The following is a 12,624-nucleotide window of genomic DNA, read 5'->3' as shown; positions in this document are numbered from 1 at the left end:
TGACTTCACCAAGTCAGATTAAAAAAGATTTAATTAAAGCCGTCATTAGGAGCACCTAAATCAGTCACACTGATTTACCTAATGACATAAGTGAGTCCTAATCACCAAATGATCTAATCAAAACCTAACTCACCAGGTTGGCCAGGTAAGTGAGATCAGTGGACGGGATATACCATTAACTCATCAGAGATCGAATCAATGCGAGTAGCTCCCAGTTAAAAACCACTAGTCAGACTGCCGAACTTATCTTAGACACCAACCGGTTCATTAGTTTTAATTTGATCAACTTAGTAAATAGGGTTCCACCGCGTAGCCATGAATTAAGTCCATCTTGGTCTAGTTAAAGACATGGACCCATTCAACTACAACTATTGGAGTTGAGTCTAAAGTGTCTTTGACCTAATCTAATTCAATTTTTGATTAGATTTGACCAATTACTCTAATTTAGTCTATTTTTTTAAGCTAACTTTAGGTCTAACCCAATTATGGACCTAATCCATCTAACCCATTGATCCACAAGTTTATGAAATTGTTTTAGGTCTTAATTCATAATTCTAGACCAACTAGACAACACTTAATTCTTTTAATTAAGTATTTGGACTGATGGGTCAAAGTTTGACATTTCGAAAATAATTTTTAAATTTGAAAGGTTTTATTTTCTGTTCACCAAATGTGTTGACTCATTTCACAAACGGATCAGCACATTTCATAAACAGCAATCCTATTGCTAATTACATAACAGAAAATAACTCAATCAAAATAAATTATGAATATTCCTTTAGATCTAATCTAACACATTCATAATAAATTTTATAATTGAACATTTACAATTAAGTCTTTTCGCTGCTTCGTCTGCATGGGATATAATCGCTCGGCACCCCTACCGCCATAGGAAAACCGCATCGAATGGGAGGAGAGGGCCTTTAAACCCTATTTTTCTCCTATGACCGGACGACCATGGCAACCAACCCAATTAGACTACTTGCTACTTGGATCAAGTATATCTAAATATACCAATTTCAAAATTTAAATTTCAAATTTCAAGTTTAAACTTTTAGATTACTACTTAATCTACGCATGCAAATGTATATCATATTTTAGAACCTGCTCTGATACCATTTGTGGTGATTTCAGTGCAGGGATAAAACAGTAATTTTAAAATTTTTTCAAAATTATAATTTTACAGTAAAAATTATTAATTAATCTAATTAATTAACATGTATTAACCCTACACAAAGATCTAAATATGATATATATAGCATGCATTTAAATTTGAAATTTCAAATTCTACAGTAAATATTTTACTGTTATGTGTTCAGAACACATTACCTTCGTGTACGTAGTCGATCGCTGCAGTCTGATCACCATCAGAAAAGTTTGATCATTGTAATGCAGCCACACAGTATGTCTGACCTCCACGGATCGTCCACACGAAGCTTCCGGTCTGATCGACTCCTCACAAATGCTAGTTCGTTGTAGAACCCTTTCAATGATCGATCGATGTCTGCCGACTCCTCGGATGCTCCGGATCATCAGCAAAGGAACTTGAGAGATTGATGAAGCTCTCCCTGAAGTTTGGTGGGCTCACGACACTCGTAGCTCACCTTCTCACTTTCCGAACCCTTGGCAGAAATCCTAGGGTACTCGCAAAAGACCCTGCGCCCTTTTTCTCTTCTTTTCTTTTCTTTTCTTTTCTCATGCAGAAGGCCTTTTTCACGCCACTCTTTCTCTCTCGGATCAGATATTCGCACGTCCCACCTTCTCTTTCTTTTTAAAATGGTGCAAGACCGCATCTTTACAGTATTTTCACCACGTGAGAGGATAAAGCTAGGTGGTTGCTCACTTGAATTCAAATCGAATTTGAATTCAAATGCCAACCAACCAATCTTTATCCACTTTTGGCTTGAGAAGAAGGGGGCGTGGGTTTTTTGTGCGTGGAAAATTTACACGAGAAACTTTTCTCGTGTAGAATAAGTGGCGCACAAGTGGATAAGGTGGTGCATGGGATTAGTTGCTCATTCAAATTCAAACATCATTTGAATTTGAATGGCCAACTAATCAACCTTTATCCACTCAAATGGCGCACAAGGGAGAGGCGTGGGAAGGCTTCTGCATGAAAAAAAATTCACGAGAACTTATTTCTCATGAATTCAAATAGGCGCAGGTGGGTGAGGTGGCATAGGGAGATAAGTCAAAGGTGATTTGAAATTTTAAACCAATCTAATTGAACCAACTTTATCAAAATAGGTTAGGCACAATTAGACTAAGTTAAACCCAACACAATTAGGCTTAATTAGGCTCAATAAAATTCTAATCAAATCAGGAATTGACTAAGCCCAACCCCTGATCAAATCAGGGATCAAAACACCTCGGCGATTAGGTCAACTCTTAACCTAATCGGGTCAAACCCAACTGAATCCAATTCAATTTGACTTGATCCAAAAATAATTACTCAATCAAATTGAGTTAATTAGCGATCAGATCACTAATTAAACCTCTCATAAATACTGAGTCTAAATCCGATGGGCAATTGGACATCAAAGTCCATTGATATGAAACACTGATCGAAGAGTCCCAAACCAGTGGGACTCTTGACCCCGGTACCCAAAATGTGTGAAACTCGTGATCAGAGAATCCTGATTCTCGATCACAGAGTCCCTGACACGTAGGACTCAGAGTCCCTGAGCATTAGAACTCTTGATCGAAGAGTCCCAGTCCAGTGAGACTCTCACCAGCCATCAGATCAGATAGGAACCTCTAATGTGTGTGATCCTGCAGGTTCGAACCTAAGCTGGTAACACAGGAACCAATTCCTATACTAATCGAAGTGACCATCTAGCAATAGTATCCGACATTCGGATAGATCGAATAGTCGCAATCGCAACATTCAGAACCTACACGAATATGGTTACTGTATAATTCATCCCTTTTGACCTCTATGTATAAGACGACTCAGGATTAAACTGTCAACCCTGATCAGATCATCCGAATTGTGCTCAACTCAAACAGTCCTATGACTCCTCACTAGGACTACCCTGACCAAGATTTTGCTAAATTGAAACATGACTGTACACAGCTCCTGAACTGGAGTGGTCAATCCCATCTTGACACACGCACCAATAAGTCAAGTACTTGACTACACCCAGCAGCCTTCCGTCACTGAATTAGAAATTCAGGTAGTCCAGTGCCTAAGTACAGTGAGTTGCTTGCAAGTCATTGTGGCAGTCTCAGGTCGGAGGGACAGTTATCCCATATCCCATCGGAGCAAATCTTGACAGCAGAAAAAGCTCCAGAGTCGGTCACGTTCAGTGCAGATGTACCCTTACATCTCACCTGTATGCCATACCAGTGTCTCCACACTCCTTGGTTAAGAGGACAATCAACCCATATGGCACACAACGACCTATGCTTGATAAACGTTGTTATCCTTGGTAACAACGTATCATTTGGTCGCGAACAGGTTTAAGGACTAAATGACAAATCCTCCTTTGTCGAGTCTAAATAGTCATAAGGACTTCACCATAACACAAGAGTTCATTAGAAGATGAAACAATTTGTGATAAAAAATATCAAAATAATATTTATTAATTTATAATTCATATACTAATACAAGAAATAGCACAACCGTCAACAGGCTGACGATTGACTTTGGGACACTATTCCCAATAAATAAAAGGTCTTTATTTTTTGCTTTGTATGTGTAACAGAGAAGAGAAATAGCTCTTCATAGTGAAGGTCTTGGGGCATGAGTTTATGGCATGAAAAAGGGAGAGAAGAGTTCTCTTCTCTTGGGTGAGCGCAAGATCAAAAACCTAGGGTTTAGTCCTTAGGGTTTGGGAGGAGAGAAAAATATGAGAGAAAATTGTTTCTTCTCCTTTTTTCTTTCACATCTTCATATCCTCCAGATGATCATCTTTAACCTCTAAAAAGATTTTAGAGATTTGAAAAAATAATTCAGATCAGTCAAGAAGAAGATCTTCGCACGAGCTAGCACTCTCGAGAAGATCGATCAGATCGGAGCTTCGAGTAGATTTTTTGTAGAGGTCGGATGTATATGTGGCTGTACGCAACCAATAAGGATCTCCTTCATCATGTCTCTCAGTAGCGATGATCGTCAATCTGCACTCAGATATCGAGTTCTGAACTCAGATTAAAAGTAGATTTAATCTACTGCTCACATGCATGCATGCTGATTTTATCTTCAGTATTTTTCAAATTTTATATACAACATATTATGTCATAGATCCTAGAGTAAGTTAATTTGCTGATTAGATCATATGTATGTTAGATTAATTTGATTAATCTATTTATTTTTTACTGTAATTTATTTAAAAAAATTTTGAAATACATGCATGAAATCGCCTACATTTTCCAACAGAAAGAAGGGAGGCGCCTACCTCCCTTTTTGGTAGGACCAAATGGCGTCAATCTCCTGGATAATGCAAGAGGGGCCCGCCCCCTCTTGTGGCATGGTGTGGAGGAGAGAGAGAGGGGCCACACCCGCTCTCTTGAAAGAAAACCCTAGAATGGGGGTGCCAAGGGTTTGGCGCCCCAACTGCCTGCCCTATATGACATGAGGCGCCCAATCAGATTTCCATATCTGACTGGGGCACTCCATATTCTTGTCAAAAGAGGATGATAACATACCAATTAAGTCTGATTTTATTGAAAAAAATTAGATTAAAAAAGTAGAGTTTCTTATGAGATAAGGATATATCTTTTTAAGTTAATTGGATTCCTCTTTTGAATCAAGGAAAGGCCTATATAATGAGAAGGTCTCCTAGGGTTTTAGGAGTTAGAGTTTTTATTGATTAAAAATCAGATCTCTCTCCCTCTCTCCCTTCTCCATGCCACACCTTCTCCCTCTTCTCTTTCCCATGCCCAAAGATTGGGCGTCCCACTTTTCTACACACCAAGTTGAGGTGATCTTCTAAAGTGAAGAACGAGGAGAAGAAGGCAGCAGATCAAATAGTTGATTCCATAGTCTTGATCAAAGAGTTGATCAAGATTCTAAAGGATTGAGATCCTGTTTGGAGAAGAAAGATCTATTATGAGAAGATCGATTCGAGATTGATCCCGGTGGATATCCGTAGAGGCTGGACATGTATACGGCTCGGAGACTTTCGAACCCGAGATCATCGATTGTGATGAATTTCTACCCATGCTAAGGTATTGAGATTTGATCTCATACTTACTTTTATTTTCAAATTATATGTATGTCTTTCCTCCTGAACTTGGGTAGGATTAGATAAGATGTACGTGGGGTTAAAAAATTTAACCTAATTATTTTTCCATCGCGATTAAAAAGATTTTTGAAATCTACACATGTACCCTATCCAATTTTCTAACACCCTATGCTTCCAGACTGTCCGATTGCTGACCAAAAGAGAGCATATAAAAAATGGATGGATGATGATAACGAGGCCTGATGCTATGTGTTGGTGTCCATGTCCAATGAACTCCAACGACAACATGAGGACATGAAGACTGTAAGGGCCGTGCTAGATCATCTCAAGGAGTTGTATGGTGAACAAAGCCTGTTAGCATCCTATGAAGTGTCTAAAAGACTCTTCAATTCTAAGATGCACGAAGGATAGTCTGTCCATGATCATTATTAGACAATGATCTAAGATTTTGAGGAGTTTGAGAAGCTTAGAATAGTCATGGATAAGGAATTACAAGTTGATCTGATCTTACAATTCCTTTTTGACTCATATGGGCAGTTTATTGTAAACTACCATATGAACAAAATCGATTGCACTAAAATTAAGTTGTTAAACATGCTGGTAACCACCGAAAGGACCTTAAAGAGTTCAAAGGACACTATTCTTGCTGTGGAGTGGACTTCATCTACTAAGAAAAAATCTATTTAAAAAAAGAAGAAGCCCGTGAAGAAGCAAAAGAATAAGAATAGATCAAAGAAGGAAGCTCCTAAGAAAAAAGCCGCGGATAAGAAAAAATATTTTCACTGCAATGCTAACGGTCATTGGAAGAGAAACTATCTTATCTACCTGGCTAGCCTGAAGATCAAGAAAGACAATGCACCTTCAGAAAATATGTTGGACCTGCTAATAATTGAAACTAATTTTATGATTTTTTCTACTTCCAATTGGATCATAGACTCTGGTTCTAGTGCTTATTTGTGTACTTCTATGCAGAATTTTGAAAAAAATAGAAAATCGAGGAAAAATGAAATAATTCTAAAAGTCAGAAATGGAGTAGGAGTTGCTACTGTGATTGTGGGCATCTATCATTTGTGATTACCATCTGGACATATTTTGTTACTTAGGGACTCTTACTTTGTACCTGCTACAAGTAGGAATTTAATTTTGTTTCAACTTTAGTGCAGGACAATTATGTATTTAATTTCAATAAAGAATACTATACCATTTATTTTGGAAATAAGATGGTTGGATGTGGTCTTATGATTAATAGTCTCTATCATTTACATTTAGATGTATCTATATATACATTTGAGCAGGTAGTAAATGCTATAGGATCTAAAAGACTTAAATATAAAATAAATCTTAAATATATGTGGCATCTTAGACTAGATCATATAGAAAAAGAAAAGATTAACAGACTGGAGAAAGATGAGCTCTTGGGCTCATTGACTATTGAGTCATATCCGATCTATGAATTCTACCTTCAAGAAAAAAATGATCAAGCTACCCTTTATGGGATAAAAGGAGAGGACAACTAAGATACTTACCTTAGTATACACTGATGTGTATGATCTATTCGATGTGTCGATCAAAAGAGGTTATCTCTACTTCATCATCTTTATCGATGATAATTTACGGTACTGATATGTGTATCTTATGAAACATAAATTTGAAGCCTTTAAAAAGTTTAAAGAATTCAGATGTGAAGTAGAGAAGCAGATCGAAAAAATTCTAAAGGTACTTTAATCAGATCAAGGAGGTAAATGCCTAAGTAGAAAATTTTTTGGTTATCTTGAGAAAAATGACATAGTCTCATAATAGACTCTGTTTATAATATCTCAACTCAATAGGATTTCAAAATGAAGAAATCGAATCCTATTGAATATAGTTCGGTCCATAATGAGCTTCACTGATCTTTCTTTATTTTTTTTGAGACATACTTTGCTTATTGCTAGTTATTTAGTGCATAGGATTTCCTCTAAGTCCATTCTTACCGCATCATATAAGATATGGCATGGTAAGAAATCCAATCTTGGTCATCTCAGGATTTGATGATGTCTGATCCATATCAAATGACAACAGATAGACAAGTTAGAGACAAGGTTCATAAGAGCTCGCTTCATAAGGGATTCAAAAAAATCTTTAGGATATTACTTTTACTTTTCAGAAGATCATAATGTGATTGTGAGCCGACATGCTGTCTTTCTGAAAAAATAGCTAATCCAAAATGAAAATAATGAAAGGCAAATTAGGCTCGAAAAGAGAATCTCTGAAGAGCAATAAGTCATGGAACCCATTGAACCTATTCAAACTAAGCTAGTATACGTAGCTCCTCCTCCACCTCGAAGATTAAATAGGATTTTCAATCCTTCTGAAAGGTACTTAGGTATATTTTCAGAAAAAATAAAGAAAATATTCCTCACGGGAATTAAGAAACATGGAGATGATCCAAAAATCTAGAACGAGATGATATTAAACATCAATTCTGAGAAATAGTTGGAAACAATAAAGTCAGAAATTGACTCAATGCATACCAGCCAGGTCTAGACCTCAGTAGATCCATCAAAAAATATAGTACCTATTAGATGCAAATGGATCTATAAGAGAAAAATAAGTTCGGATGGAAAGGTAAAGACCTTTTATATCTCTCCTTTGTCCAAGAGTTGGATATAGCTCTCGCTCTCCTTTTCCTCCATAGATGTTTAAGAGCTGGACATACTTTCTCCTCCATAATTAGTCCAAGAGTTGGACGGAAAGAAAAGAAAAGAGATTAGATCTCCTGTTCTTCTTCTTCAGATCTTCTTCTTTCTCTTGAAAGGAGAAAAGAAATCAAATTAGATCTAATTTTTTCATCCTCCTATAGATCTCTTTGATTTTCTTGAGAAAAGAATCAAAAGAGATAAAAGATTCGACAATCTAAAAAGCGATCTCTGTAAGAGAACTAATACCCTGATAAGATCGAAATTTTCTAATCAGATCAATCTCGTGTGGATACCTGTAGAGGTTGGATACTTGTGCGGTTTCAAAAAGACCTTGAAGATATCCATAGATCATCGAATCGCAGCTTCAATGGATCATGAAGATATCCATAGTTCATCAGATCGCGGCAAAAATCTATCTGCACAAAGATAAAAATTAAATTTTTATTTTTACCTGTATCTTAATCTTGTACATATGATGTGTTGGATATATACCCTAGAAACCAATCTTGACTGACGCATATTATATTTCTAGGACATATTTTTGTACTTTATGAGTATTTATATTATCATTCATGTTTTATGTATCCATAAATCATCCAAGAAATTCACAAGATGACGACACATATTCTCAAAGAGTTAAGAATTTGAGACGTGTCATTGATGGTTAATTCTTAAATTGCTCCTGATTATAAGATCATCATGACGATGGTGATGATCCGAATAGATCAGTATATGGATCGCTTTCTTCGGACAGATGGATCTTAAGTCTGCAGCATAGTGACATTAGAGCGAGAGTATAGGTGGTTGTTAGAAAATAACTAGCACTGAGCGTGACCAACACGAGAAGTCACATGGATGCTACTCACTCGTTAGTGACTTTCTCGATGCTGCAGTTATATGACTAGTTCTTTGACCTGCAGTACTACAGCTGTTCGCAGTGAGGCTGCTGGAGTTTGACTACACATAAATATGGATCTTAATGAGCTCTTATAGTGAATGTTGGCGACAGTTGGTCCATTGTAAGAGTAGGGTGTATACGTAGACGGGATCTATCGATCCTAGCAGAAAGAGTAGTCCTATAGAATTTAAGAAGCTAAGTCCTTAAGTCTATAGTCATAGCAATGTAACTAATGGAAAAGAGCTTTCATGAGAATCACATATGGACTCAAGCTAATAGAATCTATCATATGACCGATGATGAGGTTTGACAATTCATCTATAACCTGTCATCTGGTCGGGACTCATAATAGAGGGACTGTATCATATGTTAACTGCACTTAGAGATTCATCACCTTTTATTATGCTGGATTGTCACTGCATACTGCTAAGTATCACTAGTGGATTGTAAGACCCACGAGCATCATCTTAATGACTGATGATCCTTGATGGACAGAGTTGGAACGATTCCAATCCTTTGAAAAGTGTTTCAATGATATTGTAATAGGGATCACAGTATATCTCACTACCAGACAGAATAGAACCTAAAAGATCACACATAAAGAGACTTTTGATTAATCAGATGATTGAATTACGATTATGAATCGTGATAAGATTTGATTATCAATTTGATTGATGATTGATTCAATACAAAAGTTGTATTAAGTAACTCGCTAAAGAGTTAGTAAGTTATAGGAGGATTAATTAACAATTAGATTGCTAATTGACTCAATTTGATGGAGCTATAGGGCTTACATCAAGTCTAATAAAATTAGATTTAATTTGACTTGACATGATTTTGATCAAACCTGATTGGGTTATGAGATAACCAAATTGCATAAGAGAATAATTCCTAATTGAATTAGAATTTAGATTTGACTCAATTTTTAATTAGATTAGGATCTAAACAAGAATGTTTGAGTTCCTATTTAGACTAGAAATTCTCATCTTTATGGATACACCAAATCTTAATTGGATTAGGATTAAATTGAGTTTGACTCAAGCACCAATAGAGAGTCCAAAAAGACTAGGACTCCTTCTCTAATTAGGTGATATTTAATCTAGATAGTTTGGACTCCTAATCAGATTTGGATTTCCATCTATTTGGGTCTAATCAATTCTTAATATGATTAAAATTGGTTAAGGTTTAAATTGATTTAAATCAGCCATCCAATGAAGAGTCTAACATGGATAAAATTCTTTCCTTCCATGCGCCACTACAAGTCCCACGCCCAACCAGATTTGGATGCCCAAACACCCCACGCCCTCCTCTCTTATTTAGTGTGTAATAACTTCTCTTAAACCATTCTTTTCCGTGAGAAATTTAGGCGCAAAAGATTGGTGTGGGTGGCATCAAAATTAAGAATCCAAAGGAGTTTGGACTCTCACCTAAAAATAGATATACAATGAGTAATAGATTGGCTATAAAAATAGGTACAGTGTTCATTGCATATTAAATTCCATTTTCCAACCTAATCATGTTTTCTATGCACAAAGCAGGCCTACCAACAGAATGAAAAACAAGAGAGCAAAGCCAAGTTTTATATGCTTACAAAAAAAGAGGAATGGAAAACAATGGAGATGGTATATGTGGGGAACCTCAATATCTCAGTCAATATGTTTTGAGAATTTACTAAATAGCCTAATGTGGGAAAACAATATGTAGTCCTGCCATTATGCACACAATTTTAGATATCCCCAGAGCTATAGGCCAACATAGATAATGAGTCAAGTTATAAGGGCTAGGTGCTATATTCTATTGCACTGCTGTATATTTGTGTCTCAACCAAGGGTGATATTTCATGTGGTTCAGAACACAACAGATGCACAATATGGTGGATTGAGGACACAAGCCAAAAGCATATGATCAAATGTATATAATGAGAAAGAGTCAACATTTTTTTCCTCTAACTTGCCACTCCATACAAACTATTGTCATCATCCAGCAAACCATCTCTGACCTACTTTATGCAACATCTGACATGGAATCCATGAATAATTTCACCAATGCTGAACTAATATTTTCTTGGTCACGAATATCAACAACAAAGGTCACGTGCAATGCCATCAGGCCCTCAGCTAGATCATCATAAATCAATCAATATACACAGCATCTTCCTTTGTGCACGGAGCTACGATGTTCTTGGTAATGACTCTCACCTTTCAGGTTTGTACAAAGGTCAAACAGTTTCTAACCCTTTTGTTTGTAAAGGCATAAGCTCGCAATTTTATCACATCACAAAACCATTTCAAGAGTGGTGAACTAGGAAGACAAGTCACTATTCAAGCAGTTAAAAGAGACTGCTTACGGTTTCCCCATCGGTTACTGTCACAGAAGCGCTAGCTTGCCTCCCAATGTGGCCTGTCTCCACCAAGATCTGGAAAGATAGAACAGGACGGTTAAAATAAGAGAAACAAAATTGCAAGCAAAAAAGGAAAAAAAAAATATGGGAGCTCCGGCTCAGGTCAAAAGCAAACATCCAAAAAATTAAGAAAAAAGCCAAAATTCATTCCGAACAACATTTAATATACGCACTCGAAAAATCAGGTTTTCTTTTTGCCTTTTCTTTTCGAATAAAAATTAAAAAGCCCTGAAAACAAGGAAGAGTTTTGCTCAGTGGACCAAAAGTAAGTCTAAGATTTTTGCTCGGCAGACCAAAATTAAGTCCATCCATCCATTGTGGCATTAGATTAAATGATAGATAAGCAACAACTGAACAGAATTCCCTCCCCTTCCTCAAGCCGGAAAAAGAGGCCGAAAACATGACGAGAAAAGAACAAGAGGAAAGAAGAAAAGAAGTGCAAGACGAGAAGGAGGTAGCGGAGAGCTCACATGGCGGTTGCCGAAGGGGATATTGACGGAGTACTTGTACAGGGTGGAAGTGGCGGTGCCCTCGTAGCCCCTCTCTTCCGACTGCTCTGCGGAGGTGCTGCTGCAAGGAGGAGGAGGCCTGTGCTGCGTTGCCCTCAGCCTCGGCAGCGATTCAAACGGGAAACAAGGAAGGGAACGGAAGAAGAGAGGCACACCGCCTCGTCCACCCGGCGAAAGACACGAAGAGGAGGAGGAGGAGGCGGCGGGGGCGAAGAAGAGGCTTCTGCTGCTGTCTCTTGTTCCACCTCGCAGAAGAAGAGGAGGAGGAGGTCCACCGCCATGGCAATGGAGGAGGGTAGGAGGCGTGGCGTTCGCTAGCATTTCCTTCGGGCTCGGCCACTGAGGAGAGTGCGCGCGGACGGCCAAGCTCTAGGCCACGCTTTATTATCCCATCGCTCGCTTCTCCTTTTATTATCTTTTAATTTTCCGACGGAGGTGACCTGGACTCCGGGTTTGAGGCTCGAGAGGCGCCGTTTCTACGGATCGGGACTCGTTTTTGATGGATCCATAATCGGATATGCCGGTTGTCGTTGTCTCGTTAATGTGTAGTCTTATCGTCGTCTAGATTCAGGGATTGGGCAGCGTAAGGCCAATCAACCCAATACCTGAAAAAACACAAATCTCAGAAAAAAAAAAATTCCTACAGCCGAACGGACTCACAGATTGGAATTGAGACTGTCTTTTAATCTTCTCATAATTTTTATTCCCTTATTTTTAGTTCCACTTCATTTTCTGCTTCAGCTTTTGCTAGTTTGATATCATGTTCCCTAAAGATTCCAGTAGCATTCCTCACCCACGTTACTTAGAAATGCTTATTAAATACACTAAAGTATATTAGAAGGTGTTAGAATTCATTAAAACCTGAAATGTACATTGTATAATTGTTCCAATACCAACCAGTCGGTAGCCAATTATTATACACATTGGTCATGGATTCATTGATCAATAG

General features: G+C 37.6%; 1 protein-coding gene across 3 annotated transcripts in view; it reads right to left on the bottom strand.

Annotated features, from left to right (window-relative positions):
- Window positions 1-12,116, bottom strand: part of LOC105034816 (uncharacterized) — a 66,830-nt gene extending 54,714 nt beyond the window's left edge. Inside the window, exons 1-4 of one of the 3 annotated variants that reach the window (XM_073259591.1) lie at window positions 11,637-12,116; window positions 11,113-11,181; window positions 8,161-8,283; window positions 7,708-7,975 (exon numbers count right to left, since the gene is read on the bottom strand). In XM_073259591.1, coding sequence (XP_073115692.1) covers window positions 8,188-8,283; window positions 11,113-11,181; window positions 11,637-11,996 — 525 coding nt within the window. In that variant the 5' untranslated portion in view covers window positions 11,997-12,116 and the 3' untranslated portion in view covers window positions 7,708-7,975; window positions 8,161-8,187. Of the gene's footprint in view, window positions 1-7,707; window positions 7,976-8,160; window positions 8,284-11,112; window positions 11,182-11,636 lie in introns of those variants that run through there. The other 2 variants (XM_073259592.1, XM_073259593.1) reach the window with 2 other exon arrangements.
- Window positions 12,117-12,624: the final 508 nt, after the last annotated feature.

The sequence above is a fragment of the Elaeis guineensis genome, chromosome 6 (genome assembly GCF_000442705.2).
Source record: "Elaeis guineensis isolate ETL-2024a chromosome 6, EG11, whole genome shotgun sequence".
NCBI lineage: Eukaryota > Viridiplantae > Streptophyta > Magnoliopsida > Arecales > Arecaceae > Elaeis > Elaeis guineensis.
This window is presented reverse-complemented; position numbering and strand designations above follow the sequence as displayed.